Source organism: Argopecten irradians, chromosome 8 (genome assembly GCF_041381155.1).
Source record: "Argopecten irradians isolate NY chromosome 8, Ai_NY, whole genome shotgun sequence".
Taxonomy (NCBI): domain Eukaryota; kingdom Metazoa; phylum Mollusca; class Bivalvia; order Pectinida; family Pectinidae; genus Argopecten; species Argopecten irradians.
The window spans coordinates 32749008-32767926 of record NC_091141.1 but is presented as its reverse complement, the minus strand read 5'-3'; the positions used below and the strand labels follow the sequence as shown (position 1 = coordinate 32767926).

The 18919-nt window shown below is 34.8% G+C and overlaps 1 protein-coding gene across 1 annotated transcript in view; it reads right to left on the bottom strand.

Moving 5' to 3' along the window:
• Window positions 1-18919, bottom strand: part of LOC138330128 (DNA damage-regulated autophagy modulator protein 1-like) — a 61976-nt gene extending 43057 nt beyond the window's left edge. Inside the window, exons 1-2 of the mRNA XM_069277530.1 lie at window positions 18822-18919; window positions 18322-18501 (exon numbers count right to left, since the gene is read on the bottom strand). Coding sequence (XP_069133631.1) covers window positions 18322-18413 — 92 coding nt within the window. The 5' untranslated portion in view covers window positions 18414-18501; window positions 18822-18919. The remainder of the gene's footprint in view (window positions 1-18321; window positions 18502-18821) is intronic.

The window sequence follows — 18919 nt, the reverse complement described above, 5'->3', positions numbered from 1 at the left end:
CGAGTTATGTTAATCACAATCGATCTTTTCTATGCTTATACTCGAACAGTATGCTTGGCACCAAGACTGTTCGTCTGAAATCTCGTGAATCCGTTATTATGTAAATTACTTATTACTATATACAGAATGTAGATAATGAAACTCGATGAAGTATAACTATACCTCACTTTAATTTAAATTGTTCTGATTGGATTAAACGTGATCACATGACATTGAATAAGTTAGATTTTTCCCTAGAATTGGAAGGCGAGAGAAATAACCCCAGGGAAATAACCCAGAGGGAAATAACCCCAGGGAAATAACCCCCGAGGGAAATAACCCCAGGGAAATAACCTCTTGGAAGCTCCGCACGTGACCGGAAGTTGACGTCATTTGCAACGTCAAGAAACAATGGCAACGCTGTTGCTTATTTTTTGTAGCCCACGAATTTAGCAACGTTGTTGTTGGGAAATATCTTCATGGGTTCTTTTAACAGAGATGTTTTGCTTTTAATTTTGTTCGGTATAATAAAATAATTATGTCCCTATGTGTCGGGATACATCTAGAATTGTCTCCCTGGAAAGAGTTATTTTTTTGTCTCGGGCTTCGTCCTCGAGAAAATAGGTCTTTCCAGGGAGACAATTCTAGATGTATCCCTCAACAGTGGGCCATAATTGTATAATGTACTATATGTCCTGTTCATGTTTTCTGTATAATTTCATTTTTAAGTTCTGACCATGTGTCTCATCTTAAGTTCCAAATCTGATATCTAGATTGTATACAGTGTTTGTTTCAAACCTTTGATGAAGTCATCAAATTTTATTCGATAACTTAATTTCGCGTTTTCCTGTCTATTGATCTTCTTGTCGCTATGAATACTTTTATTAATTATACCATACTGTCTTGGCCACTGGGCTTAAATTGTCGTATTGCGACGTTTTTGTAATGTAGATTTTGTAAAATTGTTTACGTTTAGATTGCCATTAGTTCATACATTATTCTGGGATATTGTAGTATTTCCTCGCGAATTTCCTTGTGGAATTTCACAAGTCACATAAAATGTCAATCTAATCATAAGACACATCCGGACGTAATTGTGGTTTTCAATATGTGTGTGTCATATCTACTAAATTGGTATTTGATTTACAAGATTTCAGTCCAGTAGATCTTCCCCTTATACGTCATTTGAATAGAAAGCATATTATACTACATAATGTAAGACGACGCCGGAATGATCTATAGAAATATGATAACAAAATTCAAGATAAGAAACCATCCCGGTCGATACTTCATTGAGACAAGCCCTAGGGACAATTCACATCCCATAATAATCCTGATGGAACTCTTCACCGTGGAGGTGCGATAACCCAAACATACTAAAAGTTGATCATACAGAATCCATTATGTCTAAAATTGAATATCGAGGCATCGTGACAGTCTTACAGTTGTACATTATTGGGCTCTGGCATATTTAACACATTTTCTACTTCTGGTATTCTTCGAAAACTTAATAATATAATTAAAAGAATACACGCATTTCGCAACTCGCAACTGAAAAAACCCACTTGAGGTAATTGTTAGATATTGACCATAGGTCTTTGGTCTTTCTTTTGATACTCCAGCTTTTTCATATCTCCTAAACCTACCTTTCCGTAAAATGACCCATACATTTTGTATACGGTGGGCATCAAACGTAAAATAAATCCAAACTTTAACACTATGTAGAATTCATATCAATGAAGGTTCCGTTTCACATTACACTGAAAATCGTCAATATATATAAATATTACCTTTGCTATTTATTTATTGCTGCGCGTTTTGATAATTTACTTTTTTTAAAACTTGTAGTTGCGCTGTGTCATAAAACTAGGGTAAAATTTGGGTATAATGTGACCGAGTGGGGTGTGTTGATTGATGTCTTCGGCGGCATGCTACAGTGATAAAGCACTGTAAATATTTCAACTATACAGAACGAAAATACCGCAATCCCCCAAAACACACACCACACTTCACACACGCTACACACAGCATGCATATGGGTGGCCGCCTTTACATGACCCTGCCTATTAATGAGATGTTACTTAAGTCAAACAAACAAAGAAATGAATGCTACAGTGCGCAAATGGCTGTTGAGACGACCTTTCGTTTCAGTTGTTATAGTGAACAGCAGTGAAGACTGCTGGTTTTTAACATTAGCGGCGATGACAATGGTGCAATTTAAATATTTATAGACCTCTTTTAAACCCTGCGTTTGGTAAACTACAATCTTGACATAATTCTAAAAATAGATGCCTCATACAAATACAGTTACTTTATTAAAAGTAAACGACGTCACACCAAAATGGCTCAGTTTCCTTGACAACATGTTTTACCAGTAGACCAAGAAAACGCGGATGGGATTAGACATGAATACATACTCTAGTCACAAATAAAACAGTGTTTATTTGTCTATCTATTTAACCGAAAGTACAACAGTATGATATCAGAAATATTTAAGTATGCATTGTTTTTTAATCCAGAGTGACGAATGTATGATATTCAATCGACAGGTACGATTTTTACACAATGCCTGCACAAAATACCTTTCACTACAAGTTTTTCAAAGTTGCTCTACTTGGTGAATATTTTTGAAAGTTCTGTGAGATTAAAGGTTGTGGAAACTGCTAGTTAATTACTAAGTAAATATAAATATTACATATTTAACCACTGTCTTAGCCAGGGATCGAACTCGAGACCTCTAGATTACTAGACCGATCGAACATATGCAATAAACAGTTTGTAATGTTTTTTATCGGTTTAATATGATTCAGAACATATTGCCGTCATATTGTTTTAAAAAAAAATATTTAAGAAAATATGGGAGGGGTGGAGGCGGATCCAGATATTCTGTCCGGTTCCTTAGTGAAAACGTTTAGTTACTGTCCCCGTTTTCCTGTTTACCTCTAAAGATGCAAAACATGTTCTGTCACTCACTGGCGGAACTCCGAAGAAACTGAACTTCGACAACAATTACATTGTTTGTATCAGTAAAAGCCAATCTCCTTCTAATCATGCAGGTGGTTTCATTTTTGATGTTCCTGTAGCCCACAGCTACTCGGCTTTGATTGCTTTCGATCATTTTAAAACTGTCATTAAGTCTCGTTTTAGTGACATTACTCTTTGAGAAAATCTATTTTATCTGGGCCTGACAGAATTCAGTTCCAATTGTGAAGACCTCTTGGGAACAGTTAAATGTACCGTTGTCTTTATATGACTAGGCTTGACGCTTTAAAAAAAAATCTGACAGAGTTTTCTCGCCGTCTGTGCAAATCTGTCTGTATTATTCTGTAATAATAGATTATTTTTATCTCAGTAATGCATTTAAAGGTGTTACGTTAAGTCTTTTAGAGGTTTTTCACCACAATTTGTATATAGATGTTTTTGCGATGTTACCTTAGTGGTATTTTGTTACTGTACATGTATATTTTAGCCATTCTCTTTTCGGCGGGTTTTTTTCGCCAGAAATTATGATTTTAATTTCTTTATATAGCTGCCAGTCTGTTACGCTCACACCACGGATTAATTATTGTGTTATTATTCCTTACGATAGAATATAATTGTGTTCAGGTCAGATATGTTTTGATTTAAACATATTTTATTGTAACCAAGAGCAATGGGATTGGACAACAGTTATACGTTATACGTTATATGTAGCCCTGTTCTCAAGAAACAAAACATTCCTATTGCATAGTCAGGATGTCATTTACAAATACATCTTGTATTTACAATACATAATATGAATGTTATCTTGACTATGTAATGAAAATGTTTTATCTTTTGGGAATGGGTGTCGTATAAATTGTATTACTTGTGCCCAATCTCATTGCCTCCAGTGGCAATGAAATATATTTATATCAAAATTTATCTTGGCGCAGTCATATTTAAGATAAGTTTATTTACATTATTATGATATAAACACATAATCAATGATAACGATATAATATTATATTGTGTTTGTTTATAGTAGCAAACAATTCGTGTAATAAACTAATTTGATAGTCGTAACAGGAATAATATGTTAACAAAAATGTCGGCGAAATCCTACGTACAAAAATATACTGTCAACATCCTAATTTTGGTGAAATACGATTTTAGCGCAAATTTAAACAGTTTTGCGAAATAAAGATGATAAGCAATTCTTTGTATTTGGTTTCATTAGTTTAACGTCCTATTTACAACCAAAGTCATTTAAGGACGTGGTCAGGTTTGATGGTGAATTAAAGCCGGAGTACCTAGGGGTAAACCACCGACAACGGTCATTATCTGGTACCTGCCTTACGTGGGATTCAACCTCACATCTCTGAGGTGAAGGGTTTGGTGTTAATGTGTCGTGACATGTTAACTTCTTAGCCACTGCAGCCCCTCATTCGTTGAAATTGCTTTACTAACGGCATATCGAAAATACAATCTAATTAACGTAATCATATTTTAGCAGAAAACGTCTGACGTGAATAGCACTAAGATATAATTACAACTGACACGTATGCATACTAATTGAAACATATCTAACACAATCATAGGTAAAGCTATTATCTCACAATAAGATGCTATAAAGAGATTTCTCGCCAAGGATACAAGTACAGACCACATACTAAATGGATTAACGATTTCTATCTATTTTTGTAGATTCTATTCGCTTGTGAAGTATCGATATTGCTGAGTAAGACACGATGAAAAGCTCTCGGTAAGTAAGTCATAATTCGTCATTCAGTAACTTATTGTTAAGCTACTTTTCCTGGTTACGTAATATCATGGGAGTGGCTGAGCAAGAGTGTCTGATCCCTCGCACACATCAAACAAAAACGAAACATTATTTCTTCGTTGGTAAAAAAACTAAATATCTTTATCAACAGAACAGACGTAAAGTAAATTGTGTGAATTAGTTGACTAGGAATTAACACAAAGTATGCAGGCCCCCAAATTAAAGCAATAGTAAATTTAGAAAGTGGCGAAATAAGGGCTCCGTTTCTAGTGTTTAATTACAAAGTACCTTTGAATCAGCAATTAAATACACCAGCATTGCTGAAAAGTTGGCATTTAACACTCTGCTGTCATAACTATGGCTCCCCAAAGCGATTATCTCACAATACAAAAAATTTCGATTCCAATGCACGTCTTGTATTGGGCATTATTCGGAATGCTGCCATCAAGGCACGTTTCAACAAAGACGTGCTTTCGTCGCCTAGATTTGATCAATACAGAATGCGAACTTTAACTCATTTCTAGTCTTGCAGAAACGCTAAATTGTGTGAATATGTTAACTTATAGATCATTAAACCATTATGGATTTGGTGTTGTGGAATGCGTTTGTTCCATTAAGTTACTTTGTTGCTGGTTTCCATACAAAGGCGCAATTTGGCGCGAATTTACCTCATACAACCGTTCTGTAGGAGTTTTTGTGGATGGATATATATATATATATATTTACATAAATAGTAAAATCAGGAAAACATAAATGTTTGCCTTAGTATGAAAACCGGCCTTAACACAACAGGGTAGGACAGGACATAGGATGAATGGACGGGATGGAACACCAAATATAACAGCAATTCATCAACAAAATGTCAATGCGGCGTTGAATGTAAAAAAAAAAAAATCAACAGAAAGAATAACTTTAAGAACAGAAAAAGTCTTAACACGGACAAATTTGGAATTACATTTCACTCCGCAACCCGAACATAGAGTTCGGAAAAAGAGGAAATGAAAGGCTAGTTCAAAGAGAGCAGACACCGAGAACTGAGACTTCAGTATTTAATCGATGTATTATGATATAATTAGTATGATTATATAAATATGTTTCAATATGAAACAAGATTCCTTTCTTACCTTGCGCTTGGTGTTTTAAAGCCAGCAGACATATGATCAATCATCAGATCAACACAATATTTCCATTTAATTGTACTGTATATGAACGGCGATTTATGAAAGGGGGATAAGAATAAAAGGTTATGAAAGGAACTATAATAATTCACATCATTGATCAGGTGAGTACTATACCAATGTATAACGAAGGTGTTATTTGGACAAAATTGATGTCGATTGAGATATTATGTAAAATAAATTCACTAGTAACTGTAACCTAAAGCATCATTCTTTGAGTAGATACTTATCGTTTCCGTTGTACCTTTGTTAAATTATATAGTTTGTGTGTCTTTTTCATTGAGAAATAAATACAGTACACAACAAGTGAAAACAAATATTAAAAAAACAAAACTGCAATTCTGGCTTAAAATTTTACTAACATTAGAACTCTTGAATGAAATATGTGTTAATATCAAGTCTATTAAAACGAAGAACTGTTACATGTATTGCTGAAATATATGCGTTTCTGATTTCATCGACAATATTTGCTTTCATAGTCAAATTTCAGAACTACTAAGCCGGTATGACACTAGCTGGTATACTTGCTTATGACGCACATTCATGGGCGTAAGTGAAACGTTTATGATGATTTATCATTATAGCGTAAAATGACGTCACTGTGTGTAACGTCACACGTCATTGGCGGATGAATCCATGGCGTAGAGATAACGTAGAGAAGAGTCGACATATAAATTTTACTGTATTACATAAAATTTTAAGGATCAACATTGATATATATTGATGATATGGAATTATTATTATCATAGTCGTAGTATACTCATATATAACAATAATCCATTTAACGAAATCCTTCAATAGATATTGACTTTTTTCCATTTTTTTTATTATCCAACAAAAAGTGTTGTTGAAGGATTCACTGATTTCAGTAGTATAAATGACAGAACGCTCTGGTTATTCGTATATAGTCAATTAAGGCCAGAGATTATCTGCTTTTATTAGAGGGTGGAATTATGTGATGTTTGTTCCGGATATAGTAAAACGTCAATTTTGGCCAAACTATTATTAAAGAATACACGGAAATTAAGTAGACAGAATCTACATATAAATTAAGATCGTTATCTCAGTACAGTACAGCACAATAATGTGATCTGACTACGGCCGAATTGACGGCCGCCCGCAGACGAAAAACAACGGGACTCCAATCATACAGATACAAATGGAAGCTTAAAGAAAAACAAATAACTAATAAATTCCGGATATAGCTGGAGGTTTATTTGCAAATACGTCAAATTAGTATACACTATTGGTTTCCGGTTGTTTTCTGAGGACAAGGCAGCGTTGACTAGAAGCAGAGTCCAATCAAGCTTTGACATAATTGATGTACATTTCATTTATTACGGGACAATTTCTCTTTGAAAATGAATCGAGAGTGGATAATAGGTGAAGGTTTCGTGAAATTAACGGTTATTGGGAAATTTATCATGGAAACGCTACAGCATCAAAAACAAACAATGGATTGTGGAACTGCAATAAATCCAATGAAATGTTCATTAATCAAGGCACAGCTGTGTTTATTACATGTATATTAAAACCTATCTTCGTGACCATCTCAAAAAATCATAAAATGGTTACCTGTTTAATAAGACCACTTTCTATAGGTTCTCAATGTCCAATTTCAAAGACAGTTTTGAAGAAGAATGTTCTTCTGTCCTTTGGATGTTCTTTATAGACGGGTTTGACCATACCTACATATACACTACGGATCCCATCAGGTAACCTGTGGATTACCTGACTAAGCGTGCCTCCTTAATAAGACCACTTTTCCATGGTATAAAATGACCAATTTCAACTCAAGTCGGCCTGAGTATATAAAGATCATTTCCATATGTCCAGTGGGAGGTCTTAATAGACAGGTTTAGAGTGACAGGTTTTTTAGAGTGAAAATCATTTTGATGACCCCATATATCTATTTATCACATCAGATTTTTAAATCTTAAGCTTCATACAATATTATTAACGTCACTCAAATTGTTTCAAATTACTTTTTGATTATCTTTACTCGTTTAAATACATAACTCAATTTGAACTTATGTGTTGATAATGAAATTTAATTCCTTCAGAGATATATTTTATATTGTGATATTGTGATAGCAGCTTTAGTTAAGCAGTGGTGCAATGATATCTCCGAAGAAACAGGAAAACAGTGATGTTATATTGTAACAACACCTTAAAGATGCATATCTCGAGAATAAGATGACATTCCTATACAAGTCATCTGAACATTATAAATATTAGCCAATCAGATTGGCAAGATCAATAGCCCTGACCTATCGTTGTATTTTCGGAGAGACACCTAGCGGATAGTATAAAAACTACGACCGATTATCCAGTCTCATAAAAAGGGTATGCAATAATAATTCACTAAACTTCCGGTATGGAAGGAAACGTTTGACAGCCTCAACACCACTTCCCTATTTGATTCAATAAAAACCGTGTACTTGTATCCGTTTCAGTGGCATGTGTAAAATTTTAATCCGATTATTGTATTGACGAACTATCACTGCTAGTATTGATGGTAAAGTCGTACGATATAACACAAGTTGTTTCAGATGGTATCAAGTGTTTGTTTATGTGTCATGTGTCAATTTTTGAATGACCCTTGTGGTGTCACAAACCGGATTTAAGTAGACACATAGTAATACTATAACATAGACAATCCTTTTGAACCCTCCCTAACCTGACCGGCACTCTAAGTGTTCATACTAATGCTATTGATCGTACAAGGTTTATTTCGGTAATGACAGCATGGATCCATGCTGTGTTCTTTTCAACCGCAACGGTAAATTGCTGTTTTTGACTTGACGTTAAGAATAATGGGGATTTGACGATACAACATTTTCAATATTCATATTTAAAACATTCTCATAACCATGTCTCCTGTCAGTAGTCGACATTGTTAGTAACAGGAAGGAAACACAAAAAGAAATCAAAGAAGAAGAATAAGAAAAATAAGAAGAAGTACAAGAAGAACAAGAACGAGGATAAGAACAAGAGCAAGAGGAAGTTTACATGTGAATTATATAAACATCGATTATCAGGACGTTAATGGACTCGTAATCCGGACGGACATATCAAGGGAAGCATTTGATTAATGGTTTAGCCGGAATTCGCCTGTCCAGAATATTCGCAATTCGTGTGGTTTGGTTATTAGTTCAACAAGGTCAAACTAAAAACTAATTTTAATATTTCTTTATAAAACAAGAAAGGTTCAATATCTCTTAAAATAACCGATCGCCTGGCAGTACATAGCCCTGTGTACCTATTATATCAGAGCAAACATTGTAGAATATACAAAGTTTGCTCTGAATATACGGGGCCGCGGTGGCCGAGTGGTTAAGATGTCCCGACATATTACCACAAGCCCTCCACCTCTGGGATGCGGGTTCGAATCCCATGTGGGGCAGTTGCCAGGTACTGACCGCTGGTCGGTGGTTTTTCTCCGGGTACTCCGGCTTTCCTCCACCAACAAACCTGGCACGTCCTTACATGACCCTGGCTGTTAATAGGACGTAAAACTAAACAATTCTAAACGCAAAAGCAAGTGCGGTTTGATTGACAGCAAAGGTACATATTGCACCCTGATTAGGAAAACCAATTTAGAATTAATATCATAGCATGTACGTATATCGGTTTTTTTTCATTTCCGTATCATATTTTGCGTTTTGAAAATGCTATTGCATTTACTTCCCACATAACGTAACATGCATGCAGTGAATTATACAATTCAATCCGGTTACATCATAACGGTTCCGGATATCAATTCATTACAATCATCACGTATTATGATATCGAGAATATAGTATACTTATTCCACGGGGCTTTTCCAGACAGAATTAATCGATTGTTGCCTATTAAAAAAACCTAGTCGATTGGCGTTGCTTCCACGCTGTAATTAAACTTGCCTGTGTATAATGGTTTGTCCGATCAAAATGTCGACATTGATTAAGACCAAGTCTCGCTTTCAGCAAGACTATTTGACTTCAAGGTTCCTACAAATATTTAATTAACACTTATGAAACTAAATGTGGCTTTAGTGCAGTTTCATGATAGTGACCTTGGTAGTTTTGCAATCAACTAAACGATTGGAATACGGCTGCTAAGACAATGGCGCCAACGTTTTAAAGTCGTCTGTTTTGTTGTCGAGGGTACTCATTGTTGCAGCTAATTGTCAGAAAAGCTAAAGTCTGAGTTGTGTGTCGCATTCAAGAATTACATTGGGCTGTTATTTGTTCTGTAGCCCTCATGAAATATGTAAAGTCTTCATTTAAAGAACTAGTTTTAAGATACATCGAGATAAAAACTATTTCAATTTTTTTTTCGAACTTACAAAAGAGAATATTTCTTATTTTTCACAATTAATTTTATATGCGACATATTTGTATACATACATATATTTTCAAGAAAAACTCAGTACATCATCCTCGATAGTCAATGGATTACTATTACTGTTCTCATATCCACCCCTGGATTATTTATAGCAAAGCTGAAGGCGATGTGTATGACAACAGATAAGGTAGACGGTCCTTTAATGCTGGGCGTCGCTACTTCTGCAGTTATAAAAGGAAGTCTCTGCAGGCCAGTGATTGGTCGTTTTTTTGTTCTTTTTTATGTTCTCCAGAACAACCTTCACTTTAAGTATGACATATTTGAGGGGTGGGTGTTACGACAGTGATAGTAACTCCTGGAATATCGAGGATACATAAGTTGCATTTTACAGCAGGACCCATGAAATGATAAAGCAATGCTACTTTTGTCTATTAAGTGTCTACACATTGTCAAACCAAGAAAACAAAAAGTATTATCCCCATTTCAAATCTCAGAGGGATATATAAGTCATTGGGGGATAAAATAACTTATCCGACATGTTTTCATATACACATACTTAATATCAGAAGCAAGAATTGATATATATTGTGTAAATGCTAATACCAAATGTACGCTTGATTTTTATACAACTTCTTAAAATAGTAGCAGAAATTATTGTATAATTTACAAGGTATATATATACGTTGAAAAAGTTTTCAGATTTCCATTGGCCTTTACTTGCAAAGATGTAATACTGCATACTAGTAGTATATCATTTAGTATTGGGTAATATCTATTTTCATTTTCTGCTTTCAATTAGTTTTTATTTCAATATTGCGTACGCCATCGAGACCTTCTCGTTAAAATTGTACCTTACATACATAAACATGGGGAGAGATATGCATTACTTCAAAGAAGTATTTTATAAAAGGAACAAAATAGCTGACATTTTACGAAGGTAGATAGCGGAGAACACTTTCTATGGATTAAGTAGCAAGTGAAGTTAATTTTCTTTTGATGCTGAACAAAGTGGTTCTTAGTTATGTTATGATATTTTCTAATGATCTACATAAGATCTCACTCCGCGTGGAAGCGATACCATCACAAAGATATTAGACATGCCTATATGTATAGCTGACACAAATAACTGGCAAAGCCACATTCCTATTACATATTACACTGTGAAATGAATGATCTAGGTCATATTTGGGGAAGCATCTCGATGTTCATAACAGATATAAATTTCCGAAACCTTGAATAATTACATAAAGATGAAACTAATTTATAATGACTTCATGTCGAAAATCATATTTCAAGAAAAACAAGGCAAAATCAAATGCCGATATGTTAGTGGAAACAGGAAACACTGATCGTAAAATAAAGTTATCACACATTATTTTTGTTCGTGAAACACTGGTGTTTGTTTCAAGCGATTCAAACAGAAAATGTTTAAATACTAAAACCGTACATATATAACGGTCATTATCTTTATTATAGCGCCTTTCTTTACTGAACTACCTTTGCGCTGATTGTATATCCCGTATATAGTTTTTATAATATGTATGGAGGCTTGTACAATATCGCTTTCACGTTAACATATGACTGTGGCAAAATAAACATATTCACATTTTTATATAAAGCAAAGGCAAACTCTACTAGACATACCATTTCATGTCGGCCATTCATTGTCGTGTTTGACATATTATGTGCAGTTTATATAAGTTTCTGGTAGGCAAAAGAGTGTCGACGTATCATTCTGGATCTCGTTAGAGCAATATCTTTCCCTCTAACCAGACTCTTGGTAAACACGTGTTGCAGAATTGGAATACCGATATCAGTTATAGATAAGTTTGTCTAGTATATTATCCTCACACTTGGGCAATCTACTCGATTCATGGAATGAATATCTTCGCGGATCAGATATCTTAAACTGCCATATAAAAAATCACATGTCATATAAATATATATATATATAATGTAAAATGTAAACAATAAATTGCAAGCGGCTGTATTCCATCAATGTTATATGTACAGATATACGAACTCGTACATTTGAATGCCCGGATGTACATTGTGTGACGTCTCCATCATGATTTCTTAAATATCCTCTTGTAAATACGATAAACTTGAAAACGATACATATCGTACCACAAGGTTGATAGGATATACATCTGCTAACCCCATCGCTAGATAAAAACGAATAGCCCTTAATGCATTTAATTATCCCAGTGCTGAAAAAATCGGATTCGTTTTTTTTGCCTAGCAATTGTTAATGAGTTTGAGGTACCTTGATGTTGATGTATTTGAAATAAGGTTAATTTGTACTGCTTTTAGCTGTTATCTTTAATCTTAACCACATATAACCGAAACCAAAAGACCGCTTCTAGAATATATCGTACTACAATAAGCGAATTTTTTAGAAATATTTTTACCAGCAGCTCGCTAAAAACAACTTTCTCTTGTAAAAAAAAAAAAAAAATTCTTTCGCTTTCAATTCATTTTCATGAATTTCATGATTTAGTTAAATTCGCAAAATAAATACCTACCATATTTCTTGCACAATAATATTGAAAGGTATTTCTCATCAAATTTATATCCGCGAAACTTAGTCTCCACGAAAATACTTTGAAATGGCGATCGCAAAATTTAGAAGTCGCGAAAGAAAGTTGGTTTACAGTATCTGGAATAAGCCATGCACTTCCATGTATTTTAAATGGTAGTCATATATTAATCTAATAATACAGATACTGGCTATTCAATCCGAGATGCATTATATCTGTCAAAGAGCATACAAAATGATCCGATATTGGAAATCCGTGTCATACGGTCATTTTTGTCCAGACTATGAACAAATCGATGTGAATCCTCGCTTACAGCTAAAGCCGGGTTTTACTCGTACCAATGGCAGCATAAAAATAGTCTATCAACGTTATAAATGCGAAATTTAGACAAGGCTTTCTTGATACGTATTAAGTACGCAACAACAGGAAGGCCGCGAAGGATTATATTTACCGAACGTGCCCGTAATAGTAAAGTACTATTTAGTATGATGGATATCGATAGCAATGCCATTTAGATCTACGTATTTGGCGCAATGTGTTTTTATCTGCATATGCGGTAACACAAATCTCCGAAGTATCAAATAGATGCATTTGGGTAAAACAGTCTGTCTAACCAACCCATGCATCGAATGTATTTACTATGCGACTACGGCGTAGTATATCAGCTGTCTCCAGACATTCTCGATACTTCAGTGGTTACTATCACTGTCGTTATATCCCCCCTGGACTATCTAGTTATAAGAATGGAGACAAGAGAATAGAACAGGTCATTTAGTTTTTATATATACAATGTATGTCCATAATGAGAGCCGTATAATGGTACAATGTGGATGACTGTGTGGCTTTGATGTTGAGCTTCGCTCTCCCTCTCTCTGTAGTCTTCAAAGGAAATCTTTACAGGCCTGTAATTGGTATTTTTTCCTTCTGTATTGCCTTACGTTTAACAATGAGATAGTACTGGGGAGGATATAATGTCAGTGATTGTAACCCTTGGTAACCCTTGGAGTATCGAGGATGGCATCCGGAATGGTCGTATTAAATTTGTTAAGGATGGAATAGTATCCAATTAATGATGGTATTTTTTCATTGTTATCCAAATTCAAAAAAAAAAAAAAAGTTAGGAGTTGAAGTTATAGTTCCTATTCGACATATGCATGGTAATGCATGGTTAGTGTTGTCAGTCAATTATGCCTATAATCCAAGCTCTCAGAACCATAAAATTAGTTAAATAACTACAGAACAAAACACGCATTGGTTATACTAGGGCTAGCACTATTTGTTGAGCATGACATTGCAGAAACAGAATTCCAGACGAACCAACACGATCTCGATTGAAATTCAATTGCCGTAATGTCACACACTAAACAGTGTGACAGGGTAAGTCACTCCAAACCGAACATCATAGGCTATAGACGTAGAGAAATGTTATCTTCCTAAATAACTTTCGATCCTAGAAACAGCAACACAGTATAGTGGTATTTCATAATGGACGTTATCAAACGTTTTGTTTGTCCTATCTGCATTATCGACCAACTTAACTCACTTCCGGTTTATTACTGTTCTTCGATTTAACTTGAACATACAACATCGCATTGCCTGTATAAAATGACGTCACAGTGATAAAATTGTCGAACTTTCTTCTGATTACGTCACCATATCATGACATCACTAAGGGATACCATTATCCTACTTTCCTTTTTTGATAAGAATTTTCAAAATTTACCTGTACCTAGTTTCACGAACATTTCTTATACATTAAGTATTTAAGGACTTCCTTACCTTACAAATCTCCATAGGGAATATTACAGATGTTAAGGAAGGCTCCTTAACTTTGGGAGTTTTCCTGAACTCCTTTAATGCTTTCCTACGGAGAATTTTAAGTAAAAGAATGTTCGTGAAACTGGGCCGTGAATGAAAATGACGCCCCTCACTTTGTTACACATTGCACACTTCAAATTTACTTATTTTAGAGGTAATATGATGTCAGCGGTTTTCGGACTGTTTTTGAAAAGGATATTTTCGCTATTGAACCACAAAAACGCGCTAGTATATAACCGTGCTAATAAATTTATAGTTTTTCGCATTTTATTTAAAATTTGACTGCGCTAAAATAAGTATATTTACGGTTATATATTGTTACCAAGCCAAGGGTTTTAATGAATGAAAACATGGATGCATATATTGCATAACACAGCATACGAACTTATTTTGAGTTAGGCAATCTCGACGTTCCACGCCATGAATATGAACGGTCTCAGCCCCCATATAAACAAATTCTCGCGCCGACCAGGCCTAACTTGCCACCATATTGATCCACATATCTGCTTGATTATTCTATTATCAGTAGGGGTAAATTACAACACAGAATTTCATATCATGTAATTTGTAGCCGGTCACGATCGAACAGAATGTATCATAATTAGGTCATTATATTTAGTAATTCAACTGAAATGAATTTTGCGTTCATTTAATATTTCCCTTTCTTGCATTTTCTTACCAATCAACTGTACCATGTGATTTCCATCCAGGCTCGCATGAATACGTAAAGATGACAAAGAGGGAAAAATCTATTTCACATTCAGTTATTCTGTTCACGACATCTAACGGTATACTTTGCTTACTACACGTGCACTTGAAAATATCAAGTTCTTCTACGATTACATGAGATATAAGAAGAATATACCACAGCCTCCCAAAACGCACAGGTGCGGTATAATACACATCACACCACACAAGGTCATAGCTTACTGGCAATTGACGACAAATTCATTACGCCCACTTAGCTCTAAACAGGGACAGACACAAAAACTTTTGTAGGCTATAGAGTGTCCGAACCCAGAGCATCCTCACAGGGGCGAGCGCTGAAGTGAATTCCCGGAATGTGCTGTACATGAACGATAAAGTTACAAGAGACAGAACAAAATGTTAGCTTTCTCACTATTAAGACCGAAAATGAGGAAATGTTATGGGAGACGTTTGGAAAAAGAAAGTAAATTCGGAAGAAAGAAAAAATATACTTAATTTAGTCGCATTTACGATCATGCAATATGAACAACAGGTACAATTTTAACCCTATCCCCCAGGACTGTTAAAGGAGAAAGTGCATCGATGTTGTTATCGTTAGACAACGCATACAATACACGCAGTTGAACTTGGTTAGATCTCAACTTCAAAACCATGTTTCACATATCTTTTTAAAAAATCACCGCACTGTAGCCATGAAAACCTTTTACCCGTTAATACATGCTGTTTTCATACGAAGTAGACTGTTCTGTGCTATCGCCGGAGATCGATCGTCTGGTGAAAATTTACCATAATGAGATTTTAAGATTCCCGGCGAATCCATCATAAGAGCGAAGCTGTACAGCGTAGCACTGAAGCGAGTAAAATAAATTTCAGTTTATGCGGACGCGTTGATGCTAACTAAAATTTCGAACATTTTGCGTCAAGAAAAATAGACTTATGTCTTCAGCATTATTGACCTAAATATTTCATGATCATGTATCATAGCTGTCATTTTTGGTTTTACTAATACGCTAATTGATTTTAAGTGATTGGTTTCGAGATATAATTGTAAAATGAGTTTCGTGAGTCGTTTTCCTGTCGGACCTTTTACAAACAGTTGTGTACATCCTTTACCTAGATTAATCTTGCGCCAAATCACATATCATCACGTTACAATAATTTGGTAACAAGTTAACGTAATGTACACACCTACAAAACCGAATGCTAATTGAAATAGTTTTTATACTGTACAGGACTCCGATGCTTCTTTGGAGGTCAAGGATTTTCTAAACAAGATACTTACTTACAACTGCAGAACCGCTGTTGCAATTGGAAGCGATTTGTAATTGTTTTATGATAGAATTCAGTTATAATTTAGTTAATAGTTTTATCGAAAAATGTTTTATCAAATTTATCTCCACTACATGCTATAGAAACAAATATAGGTCCGTCCATTTACAGGAGAAACATGAATTTAGTCTTTGCATCAATGTTCATTTGGGAAAACAAGCTTGTATGCATTTTAACAAAGGTCAGGATAATAAAAGGCAAAAGGCATACTGCTACCAAAACCTATCAAAACCACATATATTCACTATAATATAATAAAGCAATGTATTTCCTACGCAATGCCAGGTAAATTCACAAGGCTGACCAACTCAGTGCAACTGTGTCTGAATAACTTTACATTGACAAGTACTGAATGTAAGCTACGTGTATATGAAAATCATAAGATTCATATTGAAGAGTAATATTTAATTGTTTACTTAATATTCAATAAAATACTTTAATATTTCAAGTTTATCAATTGAATAATGTTTATATCAAAGAAGTTTCCCTGGAAATAACAACAACCGACTGTCAGATTATTCTTGATTTCAATAACATCAGCGTAATATAGGACACTTTCAATATTCCCCTCTCCCTCTCACGCAGAAGTACACAAATATTTAACCACTTTGAGTAATAAAGTACATCTGCTCTTAATGTGCTCTTACATGTTGAATGGTTTGTGTCTGCGGTGTTTAGTACAGTATGTCTACGATAGTTTAAAAAAACGTGTAGCTCGCCTCTAGTCTCACAACAGTAATATATTGTCGTATCAACACAGTAACAATATACTTGAATTATTCAGCGGGTGATAATGTCTTGGTCTATTGAAAGAATGATCTTAAAAACTGATGAGCAAAAAAAAAGTTATGTGGAAATACAATCATTTTGTGAAACGAGATATTTCATCTGTATGTTTTGTTGAAAAAGGCAATGAAATTAATCCTAATTTAAATATGTGTCTTTTAATGTTTATAGCACTTGTTAGACTATCATAAAATTCGTTGCATTATTACGAAAATCTGGTAACGAGCATTGGCGGAAACAACGTTATAATGATATCATAGGCAAGCTAATTTGGAATTTAAAGGGATTGCATTGAAAAAAAACATTGATTGACTTAGCATTATATAGACAATGGTGTAATACTAAAGCGAAACGTGTGTGTACTCAAAATCAACAAATACATTATATACAGATATTGTGAAAATCATCGCTCCTCTTTTACGTCTGTATGCAGAATGCAACATGTTGATTGACTATGAAGCATCGCTATTAATTAAAAACCACACATCGTACCATTAATGAATTTGACGATTGAGTGCACGCAGGAAACATAACATTCCTATCTTCACGTGAAGATGTTTGATATTTACAATTCGTCAGATGATCATGCTTCGCAGTCTGTAACAATACAAGTCCTACTATACAAGCCTCGGTAGCATTGTAATGTGTGTGAGGATGGTCAATTGCGACTCCTAATGGTTAATATCTAGTCCACCATAGGGCAGCAAATCGGCCATAATCATTATAAAATTGATCGATCAGGTATCTATATCATAGGGGGTCTCATCGATAAAATCTCACATTGCGACGAGGTAATGACCCTTACTTATGTATATATTAAGTGGTAACAAAAATATAAATTTTACATAATGCAAGCAACAAAACACAAATCATCAAAGTTAAAATGATAATATATATATATATGTATACTCACGTTAGAAGAACTGTTGAAAATATCCATGAAAATGTGAAAATTGGCAAAATCCACAACACTTTTCCAAGTAACTGATAAAGCGTTAAGCACATTCTGCCGGTAAAATTTTATCCTTGGTGTTGACGCTAGTCGATCCGATGCAACATGGAAATGTCCCTATCACAGAAGTCTCTAGCCAACCTGCAAAGAAATACAGACTTTTTAGCATACACACGACGACGAATACCCTCCAATCCTTCAATATGCTTGAAGTCCAGGCAATGAACTGCTCTGTGGATCGATTGTTGGTCCACGGTGGCAGTCGTCTGGTCGTCAAACCGTTAAGCTGATGTAGGTTATAGCAAGTTTAATTAAACCCCCGTACACGATTAGCAGTAGAGAAGACATAAATAGTATTCTGTTAACAGTTTGTACGACATCTACAATGGACTTGTGTGATTATGATACATAATGTTGAAAATCCAACCTAGGGATATCAGCTGCTACTATATATTAGTTACCGCTAGATTCCGTACAGTAAGAAGTCTGCCTGCTACCGTTCTACACATGAGAATAAAAATGCAGCTTGCAAGATAATGGTCTGTATAAGTCTGCTTAC